Below are 17188 nucleotides of genomic sequence, written 5' to 3' on the forward strand. Positions count from 1 at the left end.
GGAATTCTGGCTAGAGAAGATCATTTAAATCGTGTCGCTAACTTTTCCCTTGATCTCGCACATCTTCGTAGCTCTCTCACAAGCACCCAAGAAAAAACACTTTCCAAATGTCAGCTGTTCAATAAATGCATGGGTGAATCAGAGAATAAAGGTGAAAAAAGTCTCAAAACGTGGATGGATTTAGGAAAGATAAAGAAGCACCAGACCGAACGCTCCCAATGCTCCTCACCCCACCCAGTCGAGCCCCAGACTTTTGCACGGCTAAGCCGGGAAAATAATTCAGGGCTCCGGGGTCCGGGGAGGCTGCAGCACGGGCTTGGGCTGAGAAGCTCCCGCTCAGTCCCGCTCCTTCCCGCCTCTCCGAACACCCCCCCGCGTTTCCTCTCAGACTTCTTCCCAGTCTAATCCCCGGATTTTAGGCCTCACAGGACGCCTAGTCACCTCCCATCCCTTGTCTGCTGGTCCCCCCGACTCCTGCCGATGACCGCGGAAGAAACGCGGAGGAAGCCCAGAGCCAAGTAGCTCCAAGTTGCGGGCCCGGCTCCCGCGCATGCTCCCTGACTGGACCAGGGTCAAGCTGGAATCCTCAAGAATGAAATCCACTTCTCCATATTTTGGAGGTAACCCTGCAGAGTTAGTGACCAGCCTCCAGTCTCATGGGAGAGTAAACCTGGCCGTCCCGGAGAGCCGACCTCAGGCGGCTGCTCGCAAAGCCCGGAACACGCTCCCGCTCCCGCTCCACTCCGCGCGCCTCCCTGCGTCTCCGGACATGCGCAGTGGCTCCCAGCGGCGGCGGCGGCGGCGGCTGTAGCCAAGTCTCCGGGCCGGAAGGTCCGGCGGTGTTAGGCTGACGGCTCGCTCGCTCCTGGGTCATGTCGGCCCAGAGTGACAGCGAGTTCCTGGTGCAGCGAGCTCGGGAGCTGGTGCCGCAGGACCTGTGGGCCGCCAAGGCGTGGCTGATCACTGCCCGCAGCCTCTACCCCGCCGACTTTAACATCCAGGTGAGGTCTGGGCCCGCGCGACCGCCCGCGTGGAGGTGTGAGCTCCGCGCCCGGCCGCCCCGCCCGTCGCACTCCTCCCCACCTCCCGCTCAGCGCGCCGCTCGGTCCACACCCCTCCGCGGCGGAGCCCACTGGAGGTCGCGCTGGTTGGGTCGCGGGGCGGCGTGGTGTTGCTCGGAGGCTGCACAGCTCGGTTTCGCCCCGGGAAGGCCACTCTCCCATTCATTCATCCCAGTGGCAGCCATTTGCTCAGCGTCCCTGACTTTCAAAACGTTATCCCCGTGAGTCCTGGGACCTGGACGGGTGGAAGTGAGCGCAGGGTCACGCTGCTCAGCCCTGGGCAGGGCTGCCACAAGTGTGGTCCCGTGTCACCAGGTGACGCTTTGCTCTCGGGCCCTCCCTTGCCCCGGAGGGGAAGGCCCACCAGGGAGGCTGGAGGTGGTGTAGAACCTGCCCCGGCGCTGGGTGCTGACGGGGCCTGCTGTGTGTTGCAGTATGAGATGTACACGATCGAGCGGAATGCCGAGAGGACTGCCACCGCCGGGAGGCTGCTATACGAAATGTGAGTGAGCATCACCTCCTGAGCTTTTGTTTCTGTGTGTGAAGTGGGAGTTGGGGAAGATCTTAAAAGTTCGTCTACATCGCTGGTACCCAGAGCTTACTTGGGAGTTTTTTCCTAATTGTTGACATGCCTTCTGCAGAGAAGTCATTTTATCCGTGTTAAAAAGCTTCTAGCCACTAATTTATTTGGGGAATACATTATAAATGATATATAATAAACATGTTTATTGCAAAAGTTCAAACAAAACTTAAGTGATAGAGAATAAAAAGTGAAGTCTCTCCTAAACTCAACCAGAGTTAAGTTTTGTATGTGTATCTATACACCTAGACATAATATATATTATAAATGTTTTGGGGAGGGAGAGGCTACAAAAGTGAGGTTAAACTATTCAAATGCTGCAGCTCGCTTTCTTCTTGCATTATGGATGGAGCCCTTTCTATGACAGTATGTCAGGATTCTCTTTATTGTTTTTTGTGCCTGTAGAGCATCTCATAACCACTCCTTTCTTCTTAGACATTTAGATAGTTTCAAGTTATTTGAAATTTTGTTCAGAATATCAGTAAGTAATTTCGTATTCATTGGAAGAGGATTCTAAGACATATTTCCATAGTTAAAGGCATGTATATTTAAAATTTTAATCCATTACCAAATTGCTCTCCAAAAGGACTATCCCAGTTTTTATTTTCACAGATGTATAAAAGTGCCAGTTTTCCCACATCCTTGCCAACAGTGGATATTATTAATCTCTCTCTCTCTTTCTCTCTTGTTTTCTGTCTTCTTCCTCTTTTTTTTTTTTTTTTTTTTTTTGAGATGGAGTTTCACTATGTTGTCCAAGCTGATCTCAAACTCTTAGGCTCAAGTGATTCTCCTGTGTTAGCCTTGTGAGTAGCTGGGATTATAGTCATGTGCCACCACTCCTGACTTATTAATTGCTTTTTCATTCTTGTAATATGATAGGAAAGAATTCTGTCGTACTATTTTTTAAAAAATCTTATGCTACTCATATTACTGGTAAAGTTGAGTATTATTTCAGCTCTTTTTTTTGGCAATTTATAGTCTCTGATTTGTCCTTGCCTATTTTTTTCCCCTTTTTAGATAGTTTGTTTTAGTCTTGTTGATATTTTTAGTTCTGTATATGTTAGAGGTGCTTGTCTTTTCATTTGTAAAAACTTCTAAAGACTTTTGTGAGTGCTCTCATTTTTCTAAACCAGTTTTAATTTTCATATCTTTATTTTGGTTTGTTTTTGCCATATCTAAATATTCACTTCAAATAAAGAAAAATGTAAAGTTAATATTCTTACTTATTTTTTTGGATACTGTATAAAATCTGACATTTTAATTTATGTACATATTTTAAAAACAGGTTTGTGAGTTTCCCAGACCAGCCGGTGGTATGGAGAGAAATCAGCATTATTACATCAGCATTAAGGAATGATTCACAGGATAAACAAACCCAATTTTTAAGAAGTAAGAATGGAGTAATATTTTAATATTGTATAAGTTATCATTTAAGGAATACCAAATCATATGTAGGCATTTCACTAGAAAGTCACATCTGTGGTATTGGTATAAAACACATATGTTTTACTTTTGGCAACTAAAGTCTGTAATGACACTCAGTCCCTTGAATATTTTTAGATCCCTTTAAGTTTTCCTAAAGTATGTGGAGCTATAAGCGAGACAAGGAAATTTATATTTTTAACACATTTTACAGTGACCAGAAAGTATTTATAGACCTATGCAAAACAAGAGAGGAACTTTTCATAACTTGAAATTAAAAAAAAAATTTCCGTATTACTATAGCCAATCAAAGATTTCAAATTCAAGATAAAATATAAAGTAGGTGTTGAGGTCATTTTAACTGAAACAAGTGTATATTCTTTGTCTCAACCTGTAACAAGCATTGTTGTGACTGTCCACACATACCATTCTTGTGCTCTGGATTCAGTAAAGCCTCCAGTGTTTTATCATATTTCAGTAAACCTCTTGTTCTAAATACTGTGGAGTTCCAAAGCCTACCAGGTTGTAAGTGAAACCTGACCACAGTGATTGGCTATTGTTCAGTACAAGAAATTGCCATACTTAACATATTTTGCTTCAGTATTTTCTCTCTAGAAGACATTTTAAAGGTAAATTTGTTGTACCCAGGTTTATTTGAAACCCTTCCTGGTCGGGTCCAGTGTGAAATGTTACTAAAGGTTACGGAACAATGCTTCAACACGTTGGAACGATCAGAAATGTTGCTCCTTCTTTTGAGGCGCTTCCCTGAAACAGTAGTGCAACATGGGGTAAGACTGATTCTTTCCTTTTTCTTAAGAGAAAATAGAACTGATTATTGACAGGTAAATCAGTATATTTAGGAGCTACACTGTGTATTATACTAACGCAGAGAATCCCAGGAGCTCTGGATAAGGTTGACTTAAATCAAGAGTTTCTTTGTAAGTAAAGCTAAAAGGCCATCACTGTTGGCAAACATTAATTACACATTTTTAGAAGTTGTCTTATCAGTGTAAGGAAATAGACATCACATTCTGACAGTAGTATTTACTTATAATATTTACAGTAAAAAATAATCTTTTTTTTTCCATTGTATTTGACAATGTGTTTGAATTTAAATGAGAGCCATAATTCCTGGTCTTAATGGAGATGTTTTTCATGTGTTTCTGCCCTATTTTTGCCACATCTGTGATAATTATTGAGTACTATTGGAGGCATTGGTTAAGTGCTAGGATTTCCTGTTAAATGTAACTTCCCACAGCCTGTGAGTAATCAAGATTCAAACCCTTCATTCTGGTCATTCAAACTCTATTGGTTTTTCTTTCCTTTGCCATCTTTCTGGTTTCTGCCCCTGGTTAACCTTTTGTATACTTCCTTATATTTGTTTCTAGGGCTGCCATTATAAAGTAGAAGTGGGGTGTCTTAAAACTCAGAAATTCTCCCACAATTCTGGAACCTGGAAGTCCAAAAGCAAGATGTTAATGGGCCATGTTCGCCCTAAAGATTCCAGGGAAGATTCCTTACTTCTGATGGTGTCAGAGATCTTTCTTATGCCTCAGCTAGCAGTTGCATCACTCTCATTTCTGCCTCCATTGTCATGTGGGCTTTCCCTGCTCTTCTGTGTCTTTCTCATAAGAACACCAGTCACTGGAGTTCTTGCCTATATGATCAGTATGACCACATCTTAATTCATTATAATTACAAAAGACACTATTTTCTTTAAAGGTAAAACATATAACCATGCACCCCATAATGATATTTTGATCAGTAATGGACTGCATATATAACAGTGGTCCATAAGATTATACCACCTAGTGACTATATAGCCGTCTTAAGTTGTATAAGTACAATCCGTGATGTTCACACAGTGATGAATTTGCCTAATGATGCACCTCTCAGGCCATATCCCATCAGTAGGTGATACCTGACTATATAAGGTCATATTCTGAGGCTGCGGGTGAATATGAGTTTGGGGGATACTATTCAAACCATTCTGCTCCCTGATCATGACTCTAACTTTTAACCTTCTGTGTAGTTTAATATTTTGCATTATTCCACTTCTACCATAGAGCATTCCAGTGTGGTTGCAAGAAAGATAATGCAAAGATCTTGGTGGATTTTGATAAAGGACTCTACTATACTTGTGCAGCGGTGATGGAAAGATGGTCTTAAAACTCAGACATTTCTGTCTAATCTTGCCCATTCTAAATGACTGGCTGCTCCGCCAAACTCTTGAGAATGATGATTTTTGTCCTTCTCATGTATTTGAATATAGAGAATAAAGTTAGTTTCCACATTTCTTAGACAATCTGTTCATCTAGCCAGGCATGGAGGCAGATGGATCCCAAGTTTGAGGCCAACATTGGCAACTTAGCAAGACCCTTAGTAACTTAATGAGACCATCTTGAAAATAAAAAAATAAAAAAGAGTGGGGAAGTAATTCAGTGGTAGAGCACTCTTGTGTTCAATTCCCAGTGCAAAAACAGAAAATCTATCTGTATTATTCTAACTCCAGTTCCAATGCTTCCCTAAAGTTTCTTTAAACATTCTATTAACATTTTAATTTTGCTAGTTTAGTGGGGAATAACTGAGACCAGAGTGGTGAAGTAATCAGATTAACTTGGCCTTCTGGGTTGTATTGCAAATGCATCAGGAAGTTTAACTATATAAACTGTGTAATAAAATACATACTTTTTTTTTTTTCTTTGTGGTGCTGGGGATTGAATCCAGGGCCTTATGCATGTGAGGAAAGCACTCTACTGACTGCGCTATATCCCCAACCCCCATACTATTTGTTCATGTAATTCTGACATCTTAAACTGCACACATTTAAATGGTTAATTTTATTTTGAAACAGTTTGGCCTTGGGGAGGTACTTTTAGAAGCTGAAACTATCGAAGAACAAGAATCTCCTGTTAACTGCTTTAGAAAATTGTTTGGTAAGAAATATTGTATTTTGTGTTACTTCCTTGGGGTGAGTAGAGTATGGTGGGATAGGTCATTTGTGGAATGCAGAGGAACTCTTTGTATTATTAAATTCAAGTCTTAAGTTTTTTTTTTTCAATCCAGAAAGCATTTTAAACAACTTTTAGACTTTTAGTTTGTAATATTTGAACTTCTGAAAGAATATGTGCAGCCTTACATGTAAGTGAGAAGCAAGATCATAGCTGAGTCCACTCACACCACTCAGTGTGTGTGCTGGACCTTTTCCCACAATTTTGGATCTGCTTGGGCATTTTTTCACTGCCTCCTTTCACTAGTATCCCTTTGCATGGCGATTTTTTAAAAAAGTATGCCATAAGGGTTTTTCCTGTATGTTTTAGATGCTACATTAATGAGCTCTAATGTGGATTTTGTTATTGCCAGAACCCTAGGATAGACAACCTGATCATTTTTTTTTCTTATTTTTCCCCTTCCACAGTTTGTGATGTCCTTCCTCTAATAATTAACAATCATGATGTTCGGTTGCCTGCCAATTTATTATATAAATACTTGAACAAAGCAGCTGAATTTTATATCAACTATGTCACTAGGTCTACTCAAATAGAAAATCAGCATCAAGGTAAGTGGGACTATCCTGCAATTTTATTTAGACAGATTTAGTAACATTGCAACTTCAGAAATCCCTTATCAATTCGATTCCTGTCCTCTGAATGCATATAGTTTGACAGTTTTTCTAAAGGATGTTATCAAGAAAACAAAGTATTACATTAAGAGATGAGCTGTTTCAAGAACCATTTCTATCCCTTGATCAAAACATTCTAGTTGCAACATTAATGCACTTAACTCTTATAGGTACCACAGCTCAAAATTCACTTTCTTCTTAGACTAGAGGCCAGTTGTGATTCACATACACAGTCATGTATTGCTTAGTGATGGGAATGCCTTCTGAGAAATGTGTTGTTAGGAGATTTCATGATGCAGACATCAGAGAGTGTATGTGCATGAACCTAGGCGGGCACAGCCTGTGACACACCTAGGCTGTAGAGTTGAGCCTGTTGCTTCTGGGTGCTAACCCTGTGTGGTGTGTTACCACACTGAATACTGCAGGCCAGTGTAGCACAATGGGAAGTATTTGTCTAAATAGATCTAAATGTAAAGAAGGTCCTGGGACAGGACTGTACACTACTGTAGACTTTATAACACTGAACACTTAGGCTACACTAAACTTGTAAAAATTATAAATTTTCAAAAATGTATTACTGAAGTAATAAATTAATGTTAGTTTACTAAAGATTTTTTTTGTGTGTGTATGTGTGTGTGTGTGTGTAGTACTGGGGATTAAACCCAGAAGGTCTCTACTATTGAGCCACATTCCAGACCCCTGTTTTTCATCTTTATAAACTTTTTTCTATTAATTAATTAAAAAAAAATTTTGCTACACTGGGTGGTGCACACCTGTAATCCTAGCAACTCAGGAGGATAAGGCAGGAGGAAAAGGCACCCTCAGCAATGGTGAGGCACTAAGCAACTTGGTGAGACCCTGTCTCTAAATAAAATAAAAAGTAGGGCTGGGGATGTGGCTTAGTGGTTGAGTGCCCCTGAATTCCAATACCTGGTACCTCCTCCCCAATTTTTTTTTTACTATGCCGCACACACATACTAGCCATGGCTATGCAGAGTCAGGATCATCCATATCACTGTTTTGTACGTCCACATCTTGAGCCACAGGAAGGTCTTCTAGGGCAGTAGCATACATGGAGCTGCCAGCTCCTACAGTAGCGATGCCAGTGTTATTTTGGAGTCCTTTCTGAGGGACCTGCTGGAAGCTCTTGAGGAGTTGTCACTCTTTTCAGAAATATGTCCATGGTACTTTGCTTATTTTTTTTCCCCCATGAGATTTCCTTTTAAGTAGAAATCACACCGTGATCTTTTCTCTCCATTAATGAAACCCTTTGGGTATTGGAACCCATGTTTTCAAGCCTGTTAGGGAACTTGTTGAGGTCTACAAAAGCTGCTAAACCTTTCATTGTGAATTTTATTGGGGGTTCTTCTCTTGCAATTTCCTTTTTTCTTATGTCTTCTTTAGCTCATGTTCACTAGGTAATAGGAGTTTTTCAGCTGCATTTAATCCTGTGGGACTGCGGTTGTGTGAGCAGTCCATCATTGACCGAAGCGTTAAGATGCATTAGGTGACTGTGATTGTTGGGGTTCTGCACTCTGTTCTTTTGAATGAGGAGTTAGACCTTTCTTTATGAAGTTACTGTTTATTACATAAATAGTAAGTAGTGATGTTAATTGTAGGCTACTTTTTTTCTCACATCTCAGGTGCCCAAGATACGTCTGATTTAATGTCACCTAGCAAACGTAGCTCTCAGAAGTATGTAATAGAAGGGCTCACTGAAAAGTCATCCCAGATTGTGGACCCTTGGGAGAGGCTGTTTAAAATTTTGAATGTTGTTGGAATGAGATGTGAATGGCAGATGGATAAAGGAAGACGGTAACAGTTTATTTCTGAAATTGCCTATCAAATTTTTTGATTGTGTAATCTTGGGATCCTTGTTAAAAAAAATCACTTTTCCTTTATAATTCCTTTATTTATTTAATGTGGTGCTGAGGATTGAACCCAGTGCCTCACATACCATGGCTCAAACCCAGAGCTTCATGCATGCTAGGCAAGCACTCTACCACTGAGCTACAGCCCTAGCCCACAAAAATACTTTTTTAAAACTAATATAATGCATAGGTACACTTATTTGGGGGAAGATTTTGTAATATTTAATATTTATGCAAAGAGTGTGGTTTTTCACTTTATTAAATGACTCCTAGTTGAAATATAGACTCATAAAAAGATATTGAGTTTGAAGCTTTCCATGATAGTTCAGAGAAAAGAAAAGTTACTTGACATGTGTCTGTCATGAAACCTTGGTCTGATTGCTGCCCTAATTCAAAAGCAGACATTTTCAGACTACAAAAAATAATTTTAATATGAATAAGACACTTCTTAAAAGAAGAAATTCAGATGGACAACAAATTTGTGAAAAAATGCTGAACTTCATTAGCCAGCAGGAAAATGCAAATCAAAACCATAATGAGCTATTTACCCCAGTTAGAATGGCTCTTATGAAAAAGATAAAAAATAACAAATTCTCATTAAGATGTGGAGAAAAAGGAGTCTTATACACTGTTGGTGGGAATGTAAATTAGTGTAGCCACTATGGAGAACAGTGTGGAGATTCTCCCGGAAGACTGAAGGTAGGAATGCTGCATTGATCCATCTCTTCCATTTCTGGATATTTTATCCTAAGAAAATGAAATGAGCATGTCAGAGACAACTGCAATGTCTGAGTTCATTGCTTCACTATTCACAATAGCTAAAATGTAGAATTTACCTAGGTGCTCAACAGATGAATTTGTATAAAGAAAATGTGGTATTTATATGTCATAGAAGATTATTCAGCTTTAAAGAAGAATGATATCACTTGTGGCAAGGGATAGAATTGGAGGACTAAGTGAAATAAGTCAGATACAAAAAGACAAATTTCACATATTCTCTCACATGTGGGTGTTGAGAAAAATAAATTAGAATGTATAACAGTGATTACTAGAAGGTAGGAAGGGTAGAAGAAAAGGATTAGTAAGAGGTTAGATCACAGCTTCCCAAACACAGTTAGATAGAAATAATAAGTATTCCACCGAATAGTGGAAGCACAGTAGTTCACAACAAGGTTTTCTTTCTTTCTTTTCTTTTTTTTTGAGGGGGGTGGGGTGCTGGGCAAGTATCTTACTGCTGAGCAGTGTTATCCCTAACCCCACAACAACTTCTTATATATTTTATGAATAACTAGAAGAGAGAAATACAAAGGCTCCAAACCCACTTGGTTATAAAGGAGTTGGAAACTAAATTATCCTGCTTTGATCAGGACAGATTATACAGATGTATTGATATATACCTATAGCAGATGCCTTAAATGTGTATATTAAAAAATAACTTAAACAGTTGCATTTGGTAAATGTAGATTCTATCAGAGCCTTTCTTTAGATCTTTTGCTGAGAAGTCCAGATAACTGATACATTTTATCATCCTCTGTCTTTCAGAAGCTATAGTGACATATTGCATAGAATGAAGGATCTCTGCAGATACATGAACAACTTTGATAATGAAGCACATGCAAAATATAAAAACCAAGTGGTTTATTCTACTATGTTAGTCTTCTTCAAGAATGCATTCCAGTATGTCAACAGCATACAGCCATCTCTCTTCCAAGGTTGGTTTACCATCTTTTTTTAGAGTTTTCTAAAATACTTGTTTAGTAGGGATGGTGAGGAGGACACAGCTGTTTAATTTCACCTTTGTTTTTGGATCTAGAAACTGTAGAGTAGTACTTGTGCTCTTTGTGGCTGGTGATTTATTTTGACTTAGTTTGGCTTAAGTTGGTAGTTTTTAATGTAATGTTTTATTTAAAATTCCTATGTCAAGGGTTATAGTGGTACTTGTGAAACTAAATAACAAATCACATGTCACTATTTTGAAAAAAGAGCAGATGTAGCAAAGAATTTAAGCAGAGTGGATCTCCCTGGGAGTAATGTTACCCTCCAGAGGATATTTGGGAATGTCTAGAGACATTATTTATTGCCACAGCTGGGTAGGGAGGAGTTGCATCCAGTTACCTATTAGCATCCAATAGGTAGAGGCCAGGGATGGTACCAAACATCCTCCAGGTCACAGGACAGCCCAAAAGGTTAATAGTGACAAGGTTGAGAAACCCTGGTGTAAGTATTTGTCCATATTTTGACTGAATGGTGTGGATTAAATTTACAAAATAAAGTTTACAAAAATTTACAAAGACATTACCATAGGCAAAGATTTAAGTGAGATGTTAAATAATGTGAATTAGTTCTAGAAAGTTTGAAAGATAGAAATAAGAAGGTAAAGTCACCCACAATAATTGTACTTTTGTGTATTGCCTTATAGTTTTTCATGTTCTTATTTTGTTTGGAGTTTATAACCATATGTGTAGTTTTGTTATCTTTTTATAGTAATTTTATGACTCATGCTTATTGTAAAAAAAAAAAAAAAGTTAAGAAACAAAACAAATACAAAGAGGAGTGATCACTTGCTTTCATCAGTGAGAGAGAACATTTATTAACCATTTAGTTTTTTCCTACATATGTATACTTGTTTGTTCACCTATTCAGGATCACAGTGAACAAGTTTTATTTTGTCTTTTGTTTGTTTATTCATTTTAAGAAATGATACTTTTTAAAATATGTTCTAATTAGTTTTACATGACAGTAGAATGCCCATGATACGGCATACATAAATGGAGTATGACATATGTACATGCATGACTATATGATGTAGAATCCCACCATCATATAGTCATGCATGTACATAGGGTAATAATGTCTGATAAATTCTAATGGGCTTTGTTTTGTGTGATGATTGCCACACTTCAGCTAATATTAAGTATCGTTTTTCTTGCTACGTTTTTTACATTTGGTGTTTTCTGCCACTGATAGGTCCCAATGCTCCAAGCCAAGTTCCCCTGGTTCTTCTTGAAGATGTATCAAATGTGTATGGTGATGTAGAAATTGATCGCAATAAACACATACATAAAAAGAGGAAACTGGCTGAGGGAAGAGAAAAACCCATGGTAAATCCTTTCAGATACAATTAATAGTATGTGTTTATTTGCTAGACATGAATTTTGTAAAATATAGTTTCAGAACTCAATTGATAAAGCTTATTTGTTCTTTTAATTATACAGTTTAATCATAGTATAAATGGGGGGTCTCACTGGAGACAATCTTATTTCCAAGAAACATTTGGCAATATCTAGAGGCATTTTTAATTGTCACAGCTATGCTTTGGTTGGGGAAGGGTTGTTAATTAGTTATCATCTAGTAAGTAGAGGCCAGGGATGGTGTCAAACATCTTCTAGGTCAGAGGACAATCCAAAAGATTAATAGTGACAAGGTTGAGAAACCCTGTTATAAGTTATTTGTCTATATTTTGACTGGATGGCGTGATTTTAATTTGCGAAACAAAGCCAAGATGACATTGCACATGGAGCAGGGTGCTATAGTGGGTACTGGCCTCAGAAGGGCAAGGGCCAAGGTGTAGGAGTAACCTGAACAACTCACATGCAGTGCAGGAAGGCTTTCATGGAGGAGCAGCATTGAAATCTGCCTGTAAGGGTGTAGGATTTTGTCACCTGGAATTGGGAAGTAGATTTTGTTGAGAGGGGACCATGTGCACAAAGACACAAGAGGCCAGAGAATGTGAATTTTCTATCTTCTAACCCAGCTAGGCAGCAAGCCTGTGCAGGACAGCGATTTCCTTTCTTACAATAAAGTCAGTAGTGAAGGCTAGTGTGTACAGGAAAGTGGAGAGGCCCTAGTTCAGGAGTCGGCACACTTCTCTCAGTGGTCAGGTAATAAATATTTTCAGCTCTGTTGTTATAGTGCAAAAACATCGACAGACAGTGCATGAACAACCACCATGGTTATGTTCCAATAAAACTTTATTTACAAAACAGGGTTGGTCTCACAGATGGCAGTTTATTAATCCCTGCTGTCGTCAAAATGTCCAAAGGAAACCAGGAGCCTCACCTATTTTTTTCCTTCCTCTTCCCATATTTTCAGTTTCTTGACTCACATTTCTTAGTCCTTGAGTAGCGCTTTTGAGGATCCTGGGTATGATGAGAAATGTGCCTTAAGGTTCCATTAATTCAAAGTCTCTAAAGGCTCTGTAGTAAGAGGGTGGATTGGAGCCAGGAAGACATAAAACTCTTCTGAATTCTCATAGGTTAATAACCCTTGTTATATTTCCTCTCAGAAATACACAAACAGTTCTGCAGATGATTTGAGGTCTGCCCATGAGCCCCAAGTTGACAACTCTTCTTACCAGGTTCTCTCAGATGCCCTGTGTCTGCTCTTTGTTTCTTGCCTGACATTCCTGGGTGGGGAGATCTCATCAGTGCTCCTTGATGCCTTATCTAGGTGCTTCATGAAGACTTCACACATCCCTTTCTCTCATGTAGGAACAGGTTTTATTACTGGTGTTAAATAAAAGTAACGACTTGTCTCCATGTAATTCAGTATTTAACAGCCCCAAACCATCATTTTCTCTCCTTTCTTGCCATTCGCTCTCTGGTTCAAACCAACAAAATTTCTGTGCTAGACCATCAGTGGTCATTCTGTCTCCCATCTTGCACCCTTGCTCCCCACAGCCTCTTCTCTACCCTGCAACCAGGAATCTTTTGAAACATGAATCAGATATCACACTCCTGCTTTACAACCTCTGACAGCTTCCTGTGGCACTGAGACTAAAGCCAGAGCTTGCAGAGCCCTCCTGAGCCCTCTTCCTTCCACAGGTGCACCTGCAGTAGGTACTGTGTGTCCTCACACCTGACTTGCCTTCCAGCCTCTTCCCTTGTCCAGGCTGTGCTCTGTGATTTTCTCTCAGTTCCAGGCTGGAGCCTTGTCACTAAGCCCCAGCCCAAATGTTTCTCCCTCTAAAGCCTCTCCTGAGCACTCATCTTAAGGAACTGCCCAGTGGTTTCTTTTTTATTAACTATTATCTATTCTTATTTATTTGCTTTTAGATTTCCTAGCTGTGTCCCTTCACTACAGCACAAGTTCCATGGGGCCAGGGACTTTGTCTGGTCCACTAGCGCCCTGGTGGGCGTCAGTGGATGTGTGGTGAAAGAGTAAATTCACATAGATTTGGGCAGTGCCTCCCCACCTCGCACACGCTTGAGTATGTCCCCTGCAGTTAGGAGAACTGCTGCTTCAGCACATCCCCTTAGAGCTTCAGAGGGTGCTTATCATCTCAAAAGTAATTTCTTAAGATTTTACAAACTATTTGGAATTCCATATAATTTCCCCAACATTTGGGGTCCTTCACAAATTCCTGGCCTCATTTGGAGTCAGAAATGTTTTTTAAGTTGCAACAGTTAAAAAATGCACAGCATTCATAATGTTGATATTAGATTGTCACTGCTTGGGAATAAACAGGACCCTGAAGAAACAGGATACCTGAGAGAGAGGTTTGACTTGTGGAAGGGCATATGTCAGTCCTGAGGGAGAGCATAGGGGTAGGTAGAGTCCCCAAGCACAAGGAGAAGCAGGAGAATACTAAGCTGTGGAAGTGGGTCAGGGGAGACACTGTGGGCATGCTGCCTGTCTCAGGGGAGATTGGCATAGGGAGCAGCGCTTTTAGCTAAAGCATTTATACATATTCACAATGATCTTAATGTGGTGAAAATCTGTAGGAATGATTTAATTTGGTTATGGAAGCTGTAAAATCACTTAGGTGGAATAAAAGATTCAAGAAGTTCTCAGCAAAATAAAATGCAGTGGAACCGTTTCACCCTCTCTGTACTTGGGTAGCACAGCTGGCTGTTCCCAGGGTACTGGTGGCCATTGCCTTCTCTGCAGCCCACTCTCTTCTTTGGCTTTATAAGCCTTGAGATGAAGAGCAAAAGAAGTAGAACTCCGACTTGTAAATCACAAGGGTGTTACTGGATAAGCACATACAAATTTCTGACCGAACACCTTCTACGGGAGAGTGGAGCTAACCAGGGTGGCCCTGGAGAGGAGTTATGAGTGGCGTGTTTCTCGGACAGAATGTCTTTGGGGGCTTGGGCCTATATCTCTAAATTGAAGAATCTAATTTTTTGGCTTTTATAAAAACTGATGTTTTGAAATTATTGGAAAATAAGACTTTATCATCAAAAAAATTTAATTTTAAGTCAAAGCTGAATGTAAGAATATAAAGATGACATTTTTAATTAAAGCTGAATTGTTAAATTTAAAAGATTTTATTATACTCATAGAATATTCTTTTTTTTTTAAAGAGAGAGAATTTTTAATATTTTTCAGTTTTTCGGTGAACACAACATCTTTATTTTTTTTTTTAAGTGGTGCTGAGGATCGAACCCAGCGCCCCACGCATGCCAGATGAGGGCATTACCGCTTGAACCATATCCCCAGCCCAAATATTCTTTTTTTAATATTTATGTTTTAGTTATAAGTGGACATAATACCTTTATTTTATTTTTATGTGGTGCTCAGGATCAATTTCAGTGCCTCACACATGCTAGGCAAGTACTCTACCTCTGAGCCACAACCTATTCTTTGATATAAAATCCATGGAGGCAGAATTAGCAACAATAAATATAATGTTGTGGCATGTGTCTACTCATAACTTTGAATTTATTATGTTCACATTTTCAAAGCAGAGTTCAGATGACGAAGAATGTTCGACAAAAGGAAGAAATCGTCACATTGTAGTTAACAAAGCAGAACTTCCAAACTCCATTGAAGTGTTAGAAAGCTTTAAATTGGCCCGGGAGAGCTGGGAGCTTCTCTATTCCCTAGAGTTCCTTGACAAAGGTGAGAATGTGCCTGTGATATTGGTGGTGTTTAAGTTTTTTTACATAAAATCATGCTAGAAAATCATTTACTTGAAATGTCAAGTGTATTATGGCTAATTAAACTGATTACAGAAGCTCACACATTTTATAGAATTCTTTGTTGAGCAGAATATCTTTTTAGTTAACATTTAAGCAACTGTGGACTTCTTAGCTCCCACTCAAAGGGTCTGTTATAATCAGATTGGGGTGGGCTTGAGGGAGTTTCAGTCTTTCTTTTTCTTTAATATTGTGTTGCTGGATTCCTATTTTTGTTTGTGTTTCTGGCTGGGTTTCTTTGAGTTGTTCTTTCTTGTTGTTTTGAGTCTTCTTCAGCTGTATGTGTCTAAGAATACAAAAGGTATTTCAGTTTTTATCTTCACCGACTATATTGCCTAGAGCACTCATCCAAAAGCTGTAAAAAAGCATTTTTAAAAAAGTATGGACATTAAGATTAGAGGTGTTTTTATTTGCATAACATTTAAGTCTTTGAACATTACTTAGAGTTCACTAGCTCTTTGCTGACCAAGCATCATTACTGTACTTTGGAATCAAGGCCTGATGCTTTCCTTGTAGCAATGGACACTCCTCCCAGCCTCCTGTCACATGCTTAGATAGAGGCCGTGGGCAGGTGTGTCATGTTGTGTTTCCTAGGTCAGTGAAGCATCAAGCAGTTTCTCTTTGTTGCATCTAAAGTAGGAATACATATGTGACTATTTGAAGGAGATTTTTCCCATAATTATAAACTTATTTTTTAAAAACTTCTTAGTATCATTGTATGTTTATTGTTTTAACTGGGTGAAAATGAAGTGGACCTTTTCAGTGGAGAGTAAAGTAGTTTGGAAGATAAATAAGGTAATACAAGAAGAGCACAGCTCTTGGCACATAAAGTGTGTTTACACATGTTGGTGTCTCATAAAAAAATGCTGCTTGTGTGTTACTGATAAGAGTTATGTTCTAACTTTACTTTCCAACTGAAGCTCTGGAATGTGGTTTTAGAAATTAGTCCGAAGTTACTGTGCAGCTCTTAGTAATTTATCTGTTGTTCTTACTTGCTGGGTTTGTTAGTTTCATTTCCCCTTCTATGTTACATGTTTTTGGTGAATTTGCTTTTGAATTCTCACTTAGAATTTACAAGAATTTGTTTGGCATGGAAGACGGATACGTGGCTATGGCTAAGAATCTTCCTCACGGATATGATCATCTACCAGGTAGAGCGGTATGCGGGTTCCCGTGTCTGCACAGGATGATGATTGTCTCAATCAGACTTTAACCTACAAGGCGCGTCGTGTTCCCCCATGGGCTGTGTTGTTGCTCATTCACAAGGCTCAGTTTTCAGTGGCTAAGGGATTACGATCCACTTTCACCTCCAAGTACCTCCAGAGTGACCAGGCCATCCCTTCCCATGTTGCCCTTGGCGAGTCCAGGCACAGTGGAAGTGCAATTTTTAGTTTCAATAGAAGATAAGTACTTTTCAGCCCTTTTCCACTCTGCTCTGGTGGAATCCAGCCTGCCCTTCACCAGCTTCTTAGACCTAGAATAGTGAACGCAGACAATTTGCTAATGAGATGTAGAAATGGAGAGGTTGCTGCAGCCAACCTTCTTAAAGGACAAATGGCGTTAGTAGTAAAATACTTCTGTCAAGAGCTTGTGTTACTCTCTCTAGTTTTAAGACTTAAGACCAGGAAGGAAGGTCTTTGTATAGTCAGCTTCCATATCTGGGCATTCTGCATGCACTGATTCGACCCACTGTGGATAAAAATGTTTGG

General features: G+C 39.6%; 1 protein-coding gene across 6 annotated transcripts in view; it reads left to right on the forward strand.

The window, feature by feature from the left end:
• The first annotated feature begins 811 nt into the window (after nucleotides 1-811).
• Ints10 (integrator complex subunit 10) overlaps nucleotides 812-17188 on the forward strand; it is a 32806-nt gene continuing 16429 nt past the window's right edge. For 3 of the 6 annotated variants that reach the window (XM_026395822.2, XM_026395824.2, XM_077792624.1), the window contains exons 1-11: nucleotides 812-1001; nucleotides 1496-1563; nucleotides 2927-3030; nucleotides 3712-3851; nucleotides 5918-5999; nucleotides 6482-6622; nucleotides 8329-8500; nucleotides 10099-10268; nucleotides 11524-11657; nucleotides 15246-15402; nucleotides 16548-16630. In XM_026395822.2, coding sequence (XP_026251607.1) covers nucleotides 873-1001; nucleotides 1496-1563; nucleotides 2927-3030; nucleotides 3712-3851; nucleotides 5918-5999; nucleotides 6482-6622; nucleotides 8329-8500; nucleotides 10099-10268; nucleotides 11524-11657; nucleotides 15246-15402; nucleotides 16548-16630 — 1380 coding nt within the window. In that variant the 5' untranslated portion in view covers nucleotides 812-872. The remainder of the gene's footprint in view (nucleotides 1002-1495; nucleotides 1564-2926; nucleotides 3031-3711; nucleotides 3852-5917; nucleotides 6000-6481; nucleotides 6623-8328; nucleotides 8501-10098; nucleotides 10269-11523; nucleotides 11658-15245; nucleotides 15403-16547; nucleotides 16631-17188) is intronic. The other 3 variants (XM_026395826.2, XM_026395823.2, XM_026395825.2) reach the window with 1 other exon arrangement.

This window comes from Urocitellus parryii, chromosome 14 (assembly GCF_045843805.1).
Source record: "Urocitellus parryii isolate mUroPar1 chromosome 14, mUroPar1.hap1, whole genome shotgun sequence".
In the NCBI taxonomy this organism is placed as follows: Eukaryota; Metazoa; Chordata; class Mammalia; order Rodentia; family Sciuridae; genus Urocitellus; species Urocitellus parryii.